Consider the following 13,535-nt stretch of genomic DNA (forward strand, 5'->3'; position numbering starts at 1 on the left):
TATCTCCCCATACTGTCCCCTCACACTTCTCATACTGAGAGCTCACCCTTTTAACCCCATTTTGTTCTCTTACTTTCCCCCCACTATATCCCCTCAAAAAGTCCCTCTCCCCCAAAAAAAAAAACCTGTTTCCAGCTGTATTGGAGCACATACCCAATCACCTGCATGTGTAACATCAGCGGTGTGATTAGCTGATCTGATCACACTGCTGACTTCACCCTGACCTGTAAGAGGTCAGAAATTAGAGCTTTAATTTTACTCACACCTGATAGACGCTTGTTCAATTGAATTCAGGGAGTTGGCGTTTTCATGTTCTTTAAGCTGTCAGTTTTACAACCAGCTAGGAGAACGGCAAATCCCACTCCTGGGGTAACAGAATACCAATCACCTGAGATATCTTGGACCACTGCATCAGGTGTCCCAGTGGCACTTCCTGTTGACTGTGAGTGGGGCAAATGCCCGAGTGCCCTGTCTCCCCAGTTATGACCTTGAATACTGATAGAGAATTTTGATTGTGATCCCCAATGGGGAGAGTGATTATGATGATATCTGTAAAGCGCTTTGAAATATAATGGTACTATACAAGTAAAATAAGAATCGTAGAAATCCCTACATGTAGGTGCAGCTTCACCATCAGTAACATTTTAAGCCCTACTGATACTTTAAGACTCTTGTAAAAAACTACAGATATACTGTATAAGGCAACCGTTTTTACATTAGCAACATGAAAGACTTTCTAATCATTGATGTATTTACAAAGTGAAATTGAACCTTTGCTGACTCATTTTTAGAGGTGGGGTCCAAAGGCTCTAAATCCCTAGACATAAACCTCAAACTGAGCCTGTACTGTCTGTTTCACCATAACTGTATTGGAGATGGTTTTATGTATTGATGTAGTAGAGATAGAGATTTATATGTCAGTTATCTCTTTTCATGTTTTGTGCATTTCAGGTTGCTTCTACAAACAGTGTTTTTTTTGGTTGTAAGTCTGTAGGAAAATATGACATGCACTGCAAACGGTTGTCTTTTTTGTAGTGGCTTTCTAGCATTTTTAGGTGATGTGCTGATGTGCTTTTTTGAGTACTTCTTACCCCCCAAAAAATAACCTGCATTTGTGTAAAAAAAAATTGCCCAAAAGTATGTTTGAAAAACCCAACACCACGAAAAATACTGGAAAAAAATTGTGAGAAGCAAGGCATCAGACATGTGCACACAGCAGTTATGCTAAGTGTTGTCCAGAGTCCACATCAGTAAAATCACAATGAATCATGCCCATTTTGCTGTGGTAATGTGGCTTCTCCACAGCTCTTAGGCCATGTTGAGTTTTTTTAATATTTGTAAACTAAAACCAGGAGTGGGTGATAAATACAGAAGTGGTGATGTGTTTCTATTATACTTTTCCTCTGACTGTTCCACGCCTGGTTTTGTCTTGCAAATACTGATGTAAAATACTGACCAAATACTCCACATGTGCATAAAGGACAAAATTTACAGTTTCTATTCTAACCTGAGCCCCCAATGAAGCCTGTTTAGGCGAAACATGTCGGGGAGGCTATGGGCCAATCTGAATCAGCTTTAGTAGTTCTATATCCAATATTTACTACCATACATATATTCACAAGACTACACTAACTAGTGGACTGCAGCCATTAATCTAGGTAGGAGCAATGATAACTGATAGGACAATGATGCTTGATATAGGATTCTATTAGGATTTATTACACAGTAATACCACTTTAGTTTTTTTAATATCAATCTAGACCATTTATATTAGACTAATTTCAATAAAAGTCAAGTTTTAATCACAAATCCCTTAAAGTGAACCTGTCAGCAGGATTTTGCTAAGTAAACTACAGGTATTGTCAGGTTGACGCTGTTACACTGATTAAAATGATACCTGGGGTGAATAAATCTGTTTGTGGTTATTGTGTAATCAGTGTTAGAAGTTTTCAGCTAAGGAGATGCCCGTGCTCCCGGGCAGGACTGTAGGCAGTCTTATCTTCCTGCTCTAAGCCAGAGAAACCAAGGAAAGACCTGCCCACAGGCCGCCCCGAAGCACAAACATGTTCTCCATCATAGAGACTGAGAGAGAGACAGACTGTTTTGTGCTTCGGAGCGGCCTGTGGGCAGGTCTTTCCTTGGTTTCTCTGGCTTAGAGCAGGAAGATAAGACTCTGACTACAGTCCTGCCCCAGAGCACAGACATGTTCCTCATTATAGAGACAGACTATTTGTGCTTCGGGTCGGCCTGTGGGCAGGTCTTTCCTTGGTTTCTCTGGCTTAGAGCAGGAAGATAAGACTCTGACTACAGTCCTGCCCCAGAGCACAGACATGTTCCTCATTATAGAGACAGACTATTTGTGCTTCGGGTGGCCTGTGGGCAGGTCTCTCCTTGGTTTCTCTGGCTTAGAGCAGGAAGATAAGACTCTGCCTACAGTCCTGCCCCAGAGCACAGACATGTTCCTCATTATAGAGACAGACTATTTGTGCTTCGGGTCGGCCTGTGGGCAGGTCTTTCCTTGGTTTCTCTGGCTTAGAGCAGGAAGATAAGACGCTGCCTACAGTCCTGCCCCAGAGCACAGACATGTTCCTCATTATAGAGACAGACTATTTGTGCTTCGGGTCGGCCTGTGGGCAGGTCTTTCCTTGGTTTCTCTGGCTTAGAGCAGGAAGATAAGACTCTGCCTACAGTCCTGCCCCAGAGCACAGACATGTTCCTCATTATAGAGACAGACTATTTGTGCTTCGGGTCGGCCTGTGGGCAGGTCTTTCCTTGGTTTCTCTGGCTTAGAGCAGGAAGATAAGACTCTGCCTACAGTCCTGCCCCAGAGCACAGACATGTTCCTCATTATAGAGACAGACTATTTGTGCTTCGGGTCGGCCTGTGGGCAGGTCTTTCCTTGGTTTCTCTGGCTTAGAGCAGGAAGATAAGACTCTGCCTACAGTCCTGCCCCAGAGCACAGACATGTTCCTCATTATAGAGACAGACTATTTGTGCTTCGGGTGGCCTGTGGGCAGGTCTCTCCTTGGTTTCTCTGGCTTAGAGCAGGAAGATAAGACTCTGCCTACAGTCCTGCCCTGGAACACTGGCATCTCATTAACTGAAAACTTCTAACACTGATTACACAAGAACAACAAGACTGATTTCTTCGCCCCAGATATCATTTTAATCACCATAGCAGCGCCAACCTGACACTGTCTGTAGTTTCTAACAGGCTCACTTTAAATTGGGTCTGTTTACCCTTTGGGTAATTTGTTAGTACACATCAGTAAAATCACACTGAATCATGCAGATTTTGTTGTGGTAATGTGGTTTCTCCTCAACTCCACGTGCACACGTTCAGTATTTGGTGAGTTTTTTACATCAATATTTGTAGCCAAAACCAGGAATAGCATACAAAAAATATGTAGTCAGCTTACCAAGCCTTCAATCCGACTCCCCAAAGTCAACCAACACCTTGCACGGATCTGGTGGAGTAGCCAAATGATGCACAGCAGAAAGATAAAGAAAAAAAAAATCCAGCAATAGGCGTGGGTGAACTAAAAAAATTACTTTTATTCCATATTGTTAAAAAATCATTCCAAGAATATCCTTTGTCGGGCACATAGCTTCATATGAACAGATCAACGCGTTTCGACTTTAGTCTTCAAGATCATGAAAAAGACTTAACGTTGAAAAGTGCTGATCTGTTCATATGAAGCTATGTGTCCGACAAAGGATATTCTTGGAATGATTTTTTAACAATATGGAATAAAAGTTATTTTTTCGTTCACCTACACCCATTGCTGGATTTTTTTTTCTTTCTTCTTTCTGCTGTGCAAAACCAGGAATGGTTGAAAAATACAAAAGTGGTGACGTGTTTCTATTTCATCTGATTGTTCTCTCCTGGTTTTGGCTTACAAATACTGAGGTAAAATACTGAGCAAATACTGAAGTGTGAAAATGGACTTTATACCTTTGCTCTGATTGTTCTTCTCCTCATTTTGGCTTACAGATACTGAGGTAATAAACTCATCAAATACTGAACGTGTACATAAGGTAAATAATCTGCAGGAAGGGTCAGATTACATCTCCGATTTTCTCCACAGTGTGTGGGTGAGATTATTTCAGATTACATCCACATTGTTGGTACTGTGATACCCATGTATTCATGTGGACAGTCCTTTATAGGGCTTCACTTGTAAAGCCACATCATAATCTCAGTAGATCTGCAGAAAAGTCTGCGTATGTAGTTTCCTTGGTAAGAGCTGTGATAGCATCATGAGAGGAGGAGCTGGTGGGTGGAGAAGGGTTTCTACAGTGTAGAGATAGACATAACCCTCACAGCTCTGAGGACACTTGTATGGGGACACCACTGAGCAGGAATGAATGCAGATATGAGGTTTCTTCGTGAAGTGAAGGATTTGTCATTTCTGGAATAATTTAACCACATGGGAAGATATTCAAAAAGTTTATTGTCCCGGAGAAGGGAAGTCTGCGGACTGCAAGCCAGAAGTTCACTCTCACACTAAGGTATGGTGTATGGCAGCGACTCTACATACCACTAATCCTAATTGTAGCAGCGCCGTGTATGGTAGCACAGTGATTAGATACGTGGTGGATACAATCAGATATTGCATGATGTACTGTATAATGCAGGCGCCACCTGATAGATTATATTGGACACAGAACTGAAATGATGTGGCATTTTTATGTGACGTTAATCACTTTTATGATAAAAGTAATATAGGAGTTATAACTTTATTGGCTAACCAGAAAAAATGAATTTTCAAGAAGTGTCTATATTTTATGCTACCACTGACAGTTTTCCCATGGGAATAGCTAGCCTGGGTCTTGCAGTATCTTCAATGACTGCTTCCCTAGTATTAATTAAAAAAAATGCTCCCATCCATTACATTGATTGCCATTTGTCACGAGCCATGATTTTGGAAACATGGAAAGAGACTTCAAAGCATCAGAGGGGATATATGATATACGTGATCAGACATAAAATACAGCAATTAATTGATTTGATCAGATAGGTGATGTCTACAGAAATACACATTAATTTGCTTAGAAAGTGCTACCTCTCCTTCAGTCAGTCTCCAGACTTAGATCCAAAATAGCAATGACAATAAAGCAATCACGTCTTCAGGAGTTTTATACTAATCTGTCTGTTGGGGGGCACTGTACCCATACAGGGGTCTGCAGTGTATTTGGATCCCTTGAAGTCTTGCACCTATGTAAACGCATATAGCTGCAACTATTTGTACTTAAGCTAATGGCTCCTTTGATTAACAACAAAACTAATTACCTCCAGTGAATGAGCGCTCCTAGACAGAAGGGAAAACTTATGTTAACTACTTTCAGAATCTCAAATACTGCCCTGTAATTAATTCATAAGTTTCAGGATGGCAAATCCTTGAAATTCATTGTGCTTGTAGCCTTATTAATGATTTATAAGAACCTGCTTGCTTTGATCGTACACTGTAAAGATCAATGTAATTGGTCCGTCATGTCCATACTGCATAGTCCTCAATGCTTCATTGCTAAAAGAGATGTCCAAAATTAATTAGTATAACATGTTATAATAAAAGGGATACCATTGACATTCAGCGTGTCAAAGGCTTCTGTATAGCACTAGCCTATAATACAGCGTTGTACACAGTGTTCTCACATCAGAACTGTCACTCTCCCATCATTAGCCAGGTGAATATGGGTATATGGGAAGAGGTAACATACTCCCACCAGTCTAGTATTGAATCACTTACTACCCAAACATATGTATTGTAATTTAGTTAAAACATTGATTTATTTCTAGTCTGTGCTTTGTCTTTCTAGTTGTTTTTCCAATTTTACTGTAATCAGACATAAGATTTTAAGTGTTTTAAACATAAAACATTATGGCTTTAATTTTTCTTTTTACTTTGTATATCAATGTTATTGACCTATCCTTATCCCTAGCTATAACCCTAACCCTTAGATTGTCTCTAACCGTATCCATAGCCATAGCCCTAACCCTTAGATTACCTCTAACCCTATCCTTAGCCAAAGCCCTTACCCTTAGATTATCTCTAACCCTATCTCTAGCCATAGCCCTAACCCCTAGATGATATCTAGCCCTATCCCTATCTAAAACACTAACCCTTAGATTATCTATAACTCTATCCCTAGCCATAGCCCTAACCCTTAGATGATCTCTAACCCTATCCCTAGCTAAAACATTAACCCTTAGGTTATCTCTAACCCTATCCTTATCCAAAGCCCTAACCCTTAGATTATCTCTAACCCCATCCCTAGCTAAAACCCTAACCCTTAGATTATATCTAACCCTATCCCTAGCCATAACCCTAACCCTTAGATATCTCTAACCCTATTCCTAGCCATAACCCTACTTAGATTATCTCTAACCCTATCCCTAGCCAAAGCTCTAACCCTTAGCTTACCTTTTATTCTTAACCCTAGCCATAACCCTAACCCTTAGATTATCTCTAACCCTATCCCTAGCCATAACCCTAACCCTTATCCTGTCCCTAACCTAATCCTTAGCCCTTGAAAATTTTATACCTCTTCCTGCCACATCACATCCTCTAAACAAGAATTCTTTTGCTTCTTTGTAAAGAAAAGTGGCATGAACTTGGTTTGAAAAGACATGTTGCCCACATAAATATCCCTGATACATTTTCCCCATCAGTTCTTTAAGAAACTCCCCATGTTCTGTCACATCTGGTCACCGTACACAGCTTCCCCTGGATGCTGAACAACATGTACTTTTATCCGATTCCCTTCATTTCCTTTCTTCCAGCTCAATGTTAGCCAAGATTTATCATAAGTTCCGCAAAAAAGAGGAGCTTACCCCACAGAGAGCAGAAGCTTTCTTTAGAGCAGAGTGACATCATACAGATTTCTACTACGCTCTACTACTTCTGGACAGCCGCTATATAGAGGACGGTCCGCATCTAGTGCAGGGTTTATTGTGTGCCCTGCAGAGCTGAGCTTATAATTTGGCACAAATGACTGGTGTACTGCATCGATATAGGTGTTTTTGCCATAAAAAGCCCCCAAAAACATTAAATTGTAAGGTTAACCAAAAGAAATAGCCAAGACTAGGTTCACACCTGTGTTCAGGAATTCCCTTTATCTAAACAAATGTAATTAATGTCCATGATGGACTTGTTGTATAACTGATGTAAATGGGAGCAGAGGGGCCCCACTGATTATTTTGTGGTTGGTCTAGCTTCCATTGGGTGCTTCTTGTTAGAATGGCAATAACAATTCTGTATGATGCTTTTTATTCATCAGATCTAATATAACCTGGGACCTGTTAATTAATGGGGCAATGGGGCTCCCTGCTTCTGTTTGCATCAGCTATGGCACAGATCTGCTTTGGACGTAAATCCCATTTGGCCCTGTTCACACTCCTTTATGTTGGGCGCCTATGACTCTACAGGGCTTTTGTCTGAATCCTCCCTAAAAACTTAATTCAGACAGAACCTCTGATCAAGGCACAGAGTGCAATCGCACAACCTGAGTTCAAGTGTACTCTGCTTTTTTTTCCAGTGATGTTTGTCCTTTCAGACAAGCAAAAAAATGTAGTAGACTATACTCTGATGCCTGTCTGAAAACATGGGTACCACTGGAAAAAACCACAAAGGGAGTACATTTGTGTCCTCTTTGGCTCCTTCAGTAATTCCATCTGAATCCTGTTTTTCAGCGATACAGACAGAAATCCCGGTAGAGTCATAGGTGCACTGCAAAATCACAGTGTAAACAGGGCCATAGGAAAAGAAAAACAGAATTCTTTACAGATCCATCATTTGACAGACCCAATTTGTGCCAGATTGACCCCTTAGACCTATAATGGGGTCGGTCAGGTTTCCAGTAGGTCAAGTTTCCAGTAGGTCAAGTTTCCAGTAGGTCTGGTTTCCAGTAGGTCTGGTTTCCAGTAGTGTATGTCTTGTCACTAGAAAAAGAAGCAAATGTGAGTAGAGCAGATGAATAATGTCCTATTGATAGTTCGTAGTTACACCTGCATTAGCTTTCAGTAAGTACATCCAGCTCTGGTATATCGATATAACATATGGAAGCTGCATCTTTGTGGTTGAAAGTTGGGTTGGTTAAACCATAACGTGTCCCAGGTTCATCTGGAGAAGTTGTAATTCTGTTTTCTAGCTTCATGCAAAAAAAAATTTACCTATGGGAATCTGCTTAATGTTGTGGTCATATATATTTAGGGGTAGAAATTCTTCCAAATTTGTAGATCTCACCTTACCATTCGAAATGTGGTCATTATCTGTTTATCAGATGACAATTCGGTAGCCGTAGGCATCATAGTAGTAAAAATCACCAGATAACCAAGAACATTGACCCTAACGTTATTATGATTTTTTTTCAGGAAAAGTTCAGAAGTGCCTAATTTAAGAAGCACTACCGCCATCTAGTGTTGTATTGGACAATTCCAGCAGCCATGACTCCCACCGAGCATTCTCATAAGAAGAGCCTTTACTACAGCCATGAGACGATTGTAACCCATTACAATTATACAGGGAAGTATAAGACTAACTCCACCAACGATCTGAAGCCGACCTCCATCATCTTCATCATTATCTGCTGCTTCATTGTACTGGAGAATGTCCTGGTGCTTCTTACTATCTGGAGAACCAAGAAGTTTCATCGACCCATGTATTACTTCATTGGTAATCTGGCGCTCTCTGACTTACTAGCTGGGGCGGCGTACACAGCCAACATTCTCCTTTCTGGATCCAACACATACAGGTTAACACCTGTGCAATGGTTTATTCGGGAAGGGAGTATGTTTGTGGCTCTCTCTGCCTCAGTCTTCAGCCTCTTGGCGATTGCTATCGAGCGTTGTATTACCATGTTAAAAATGAAGCTCCACAATGGTAGCAAAAGCTCCAGGTCGTTCCTTCTGATTAGTGGATGCTGGTTGCTGTCGTTGTGTCTCGGAGGACTTCCGCTCATGGGATGGAACTGTATGGATAACATGAGCCTTTGCTCCACCGTGCTCCCCTTGTACCATAAACATTACATCCTCTTTTGCACCAGCATTTTCAGCATTTTATTGTTATCCATTGTTGTTCTATATGCCAGGATTTACTTCTTGGTAAGAACGAGGAGCAGAAGTTTGACCTTCAGAAGAAACTGTGCAAGGACGAGTAGGAGTTCGGAAAAATCTATGGCCTTGCTTAAAACAGTCATCATTGTCTTAAGTGCGTTCATTGTATGCTGGTCGCCGCTCTTCATTTTTCTCTTACTGGATGTCGGCTGTGATGTCAGGGCCTGCCAGGTTCTCTTCAAGGCCGAGTACTTTCTGGCTCTCGCAGTTCTTAATTCAGCCACTAACCCCATCATCTACACCTTGACCAACAGGGAGATGAGGCGTGCCTTCCTTAAAATGGCATGTTGTTGCCACTGCCCCATTCTGAATCCAGAAATAAAAGTTAAGAGACCCATCATCACAGGGATGGAGTTCAGTAGGAGCAAGTCGGACAACTCTTCGCACCCTCAGAAAGATGAGATGGAATACCATGGGACCATCATGTCTTCAGGAAATGTGACGTCATCATCCTAGAACATGGGTCACAGACTGAGATTACATGTTTTTATATGAAGGGAAATTCATCTGGATAATGCCAAGTGTGCACTGAGCCCAGCACGATAACATAGAACTGGGTGGAAAGGAGTGGACATTTCATGGAAGGATGAGGAGCATGTAAGCTGCACAGACATTGGTAGGATGAGGTCTAGCCTCACGTATCATGCGGATTGTTTGCTCCATGAACAGTGTGAATTTGGGATCTAACATCACTTACCCTCTTAATATAGAACCAGGCTCCACAAGAGAAAACGGGGCAGGAGGTTACCTGTCTCCTATGTAACTGTCCTGTATGGCGGAGTCCAATTATCGTTCTTTGTAACAAAGTCTGTGAATGGTGCAGATGATCTATGAACTAGAGAAAGTCATTACACTACATGCTCGTTCCGAACTCTGGGTCACGTGATGGTATACAGATGGAGCAGAGCTGAGTTTACCACTAATCTGAGGTTTTACATAAAACCACTATTAGACATGCTGCATAGCCTTAAAAGATCATTCAGCGTTATCGAATGCACAAGCAATGCAACCCCAAAAAGTGTCAAACGACAGATTCAGCTGTTACATCAGTATACAAAAATCAGCAGGGTCGGATGAGGCTGAGCTCTTACACTTTTTTTTAGCCTTTTCTAATATTAAATGATTAAAATGTTGCAATCTCTAATTTTTCCTATTTTTTCTCCAGTTTTTCTTTTTATTTTAGTCGCACTGCTCCACTGAATATTCAGATATGATTTGTTTTTAAATCCATCACACGGATCCAGAGATATGGGCCTTTTTATTTAGTGCTGATCTTTATGGTCTTTGCAAAGGGGGCGTGGTTCATAAGATTCCATAGGGGTGTGGCTCGCAGGATTCCTTGGGGGCATGTCTTTAGGCTGCTCTGCATAATTACCCTGTGAGCCACGCCTTCCTGATAAAGATTATAAAAATTAGCACTAAATAAAAAAAACCATATCTCTGGAACCATATGGCAGATTTAGAAAAAATAAAAACCAGCATATTCAGGGGAGCAGACAGAATAAATTATGGAAAAACTGACCACTTTTGATCTGGCGACTGGTCCTCCTTAAAGGGAATAAGTGTTCTCCAACTGTGTCCTGGGTTAGTCCAGATGGTCCTATGTGCCTTGTAAAGCCACAGTGCTGTAGGCTGTAGTTGTACAATAACATACAGGCTTCATGTGAGATTCATTAGGGCAGGTTAAAGGTTTTTAGACAATCCTTCACATACTAGATAAGATCACATTTCATTTAGTCTATATAAAGAGGACCTGTCACTTTCCAGAAATATATTTTCCTGGTGTAAATGCCGCTGTTCTCCTTAATCTGGTGTTATCTAAACTTGTTCCAGCATCTCTCCATTCCTGCAATATTGGCCCATCATCCCTGTGTATAAGAATAGATTTTTTTAGCCAACTGGGAATGGTCCTATAAGAGTTGAGTTCCCACCCAATTGGCTAAAAAAAATCCTATATTTCCATATATGGAAGATAGAGCCATTTTCAGGAATGAAGAGGTACAGTGACTAAAGAAAAGTAATGCCCGATTCAGGAGAGTAGCGGGATTTACACCAAGTAAAATAATACGTATTTATGGGAAGTGACGGGTCCTCTAAAATATATGGACTAGTCACCACCTTGTGAATGTACCTTAGGAACATGGAGATTGTAAGACCCCCTGCACCTCATGTCTGAGAAGTGGCGTAATGTAAACGGAGCCTTATTCCCCATAGTCAGTCGATGGGGGGCACGTATCCTAGGGACCTTCGTAGCTCCTACTGGATATTACATCTGTCCAGAAGTATATGTCTCAAGACATCAGGTATACGGCATGTTAAAGTAGCCATTGTCTGTCTTCTCTATTAAATCAATAACTTATTGTAAATTCAGAATGTTTTGTCCTAAAATACAATCAACAATCCATGATGATTCATTTAGTCCTTTCATTGGGTTGTAGACCAGTAGAAGAAAGTGGCTGAGTTATTGCATTAAATAGCGCCACTCTTGTCTACAGGCTGTGGTTGGTATTGCAATTTCATGATTTCAATTTTATGGGTCAGGACTTCAGTACTAGATTCAGACCCTGCATAGGAATGGAGCTCTTTCTAGGAAAAACATATCCTTTTTTTTTCTAATTCCATGCAACCTCTTTAGCCGCACGCTGGAGCTTCAGTGCATCAGATATTAGGGAGTTGTTGGGTTTCAGAAACGGAGCTACATAAAATGACTGAACTCCAAGCTGCTGATTATTTAAAACACAATTTCTTTAATATCTAGTGCAAAATGTTGCTTCCAAAATTGGAGCCATAGATCAAAAAGATGAGAAAAGTAAGCACTTATTGTGAGCATCCTGGAGAGAAGGTGATAGATAGGGGTGCACTAATCTGTGACTATTGGGCTGCCCGACCTCTAAAAGACATGGCGCTCGTATCTCACCAGACTGGGTGACTCTTCTCCGACAAGCTGTAATTCTGCAACATGAAATTGTTTTTCTAATGTAATGGTTAATAGGGTTGTCCGGAATGTAATGAAACGTCTTCTAGTAGGGAATGTGCTTAAATAAAAAAAATTAAAAAATACCAATATTTACCTATTAAGACCTCTGCTGGCCCCACGCTGCCGGTTCGTAGGTCCCCCCTAGTCTTCGCTTACTTTGTGACCGCGTCATACATGCACTTGATTACTGCGGAGATACCTGCATGAACGCCATGAGGCTTCTAAAGCCAGTGATTGGCTGCAGCGGTCACATAGATGTATGGGCATGCCATTGGTCAGGAAGGCAAACAAAGACTCACAGGGATCCCTGAAGTTGCTGGAGTAGTGGGAATAAGGTTTTTTGGGTCATATTGTCTACTGTCAGCATTTTTTTTAAATCTTTGACAAACCTTTTTAACGCAAAAGTAGTTTTAATATTTCCATTTGGGAAGCCTTCTTCTCAGATGATGCAAAAAGCTGCGTTGTTCTAAATGCAAGTTATTCACAGGTGCTCTTAATGCGCCATTTGTAATACTTATTATTGTGTTCTTATTTTAGTATTTTTTTACCGGTGCAATTACACAGACATTTTTGTTTGTTTTTGTGTGTTTTTATTTTGTTTTTTTTACATAGTATTTAAAAAACCTGACTCTTCTTGTTGGATTTGCACATAGAAATACTGTATTGTAAACCTGTAATAAAACTGATAATTTTGTAATTACCTTTGCGTGATCCGTTCTAATTTGTGAATGATGTCGCAGACAAAGTCATTCTGGCCATTTCCAAATATGGTTGGAATGAAGGATCCGGGACATTGTAAGGATCCAGGAAATACCATCTGCGAAAGAATGGCCAGACAGGAAATCCCAAGAGAGCGGAGAGTGTATTCACAGGGTTCTCAGGCAGGGGCTGAAGTGCAGCACACATGTGATTTATAGGTCACACCAATGAATGCCTGGAAAGAAGATCATTGAAAAACATTGGCCTCTTCAGTAATTTTCCATAGTGACATCCTTACCAGGCCAGCAACCCAAGGAAAAACCGGAGCAGACGCCTTATAGTTCTACATAATATAACTCATTGAGGTACTTTGTACATTTTTGGCGGCCATCATTTTCGAGCATTTTTTAAAATTTTCTATTTATTTTAGTCACCAAAAAGTTTGCGTTTCATAATTTGCCATAGGCTGCTGGCTAACATTGGGCCGCACTGCACAAAGCACTGCATTTTTCCTAAAGGCACCCAAAATGCTATGTTTATAAAGAGCTGGAATCATCTTTAAGATTTTGTATATAAAATCTTCCAGAGGATTTTGACCCTGGGATTGAGACACTTGTAGAAGTCAAATTAGTTCTCATGTGGGTGAGCATTAAAGGGGTTGTCCAGGTTTTTCACAAAAGTCAGCACACGTCTAGTTGGAATGTGGCTGTGAGTATAGATATCGTAAACTTGTGGTCACATGAC

General features: G+C 40.8%; 1 protein-coding gene across 1 annotated transcript; it reads left to right on the plus strand.

Moving 5' to 3' along the window:
* Positions 1-4,322: 4,322 nt before the first annotated feature.
* Positions 4,323-12,792, plus strand: S1PR1 (sphingosine-1-phosphate receptor 1). Its single transcript, XM_077277847.1, has 2 exons — positions 4,323-4,512; positions 8,375-12,792. Exon 2 carries the CDS (start codon positions 8,447-8,449, stop codon positions 9,569-9,571), a length of 1,125 nt encoding a protein of 374 aa, XP_077133962.1. The 5' UTR covers positions 4,323-4,512; positions 8,375-8,446; the 3' UTR covers positions 9,572-12,792.
* Positions 12,793-13,535: the final 743 nt, after the last annotated feature.

This window comes from Ranitomeya variabilis, chromosome 8 (genome assembly GCF_051348905.1).
Source record: "Ranitomeya variabilis isolate aRanVar5 chromosome 8, aRanVar5.hap1, whole genome shotgun sequence".
Lineage (NCBI taxonomy): Eukaryota > Metazoa > Chordata > Amphibia > Anura > Dendrobatidae > Ranitomeya > Ranitomeya variabilis.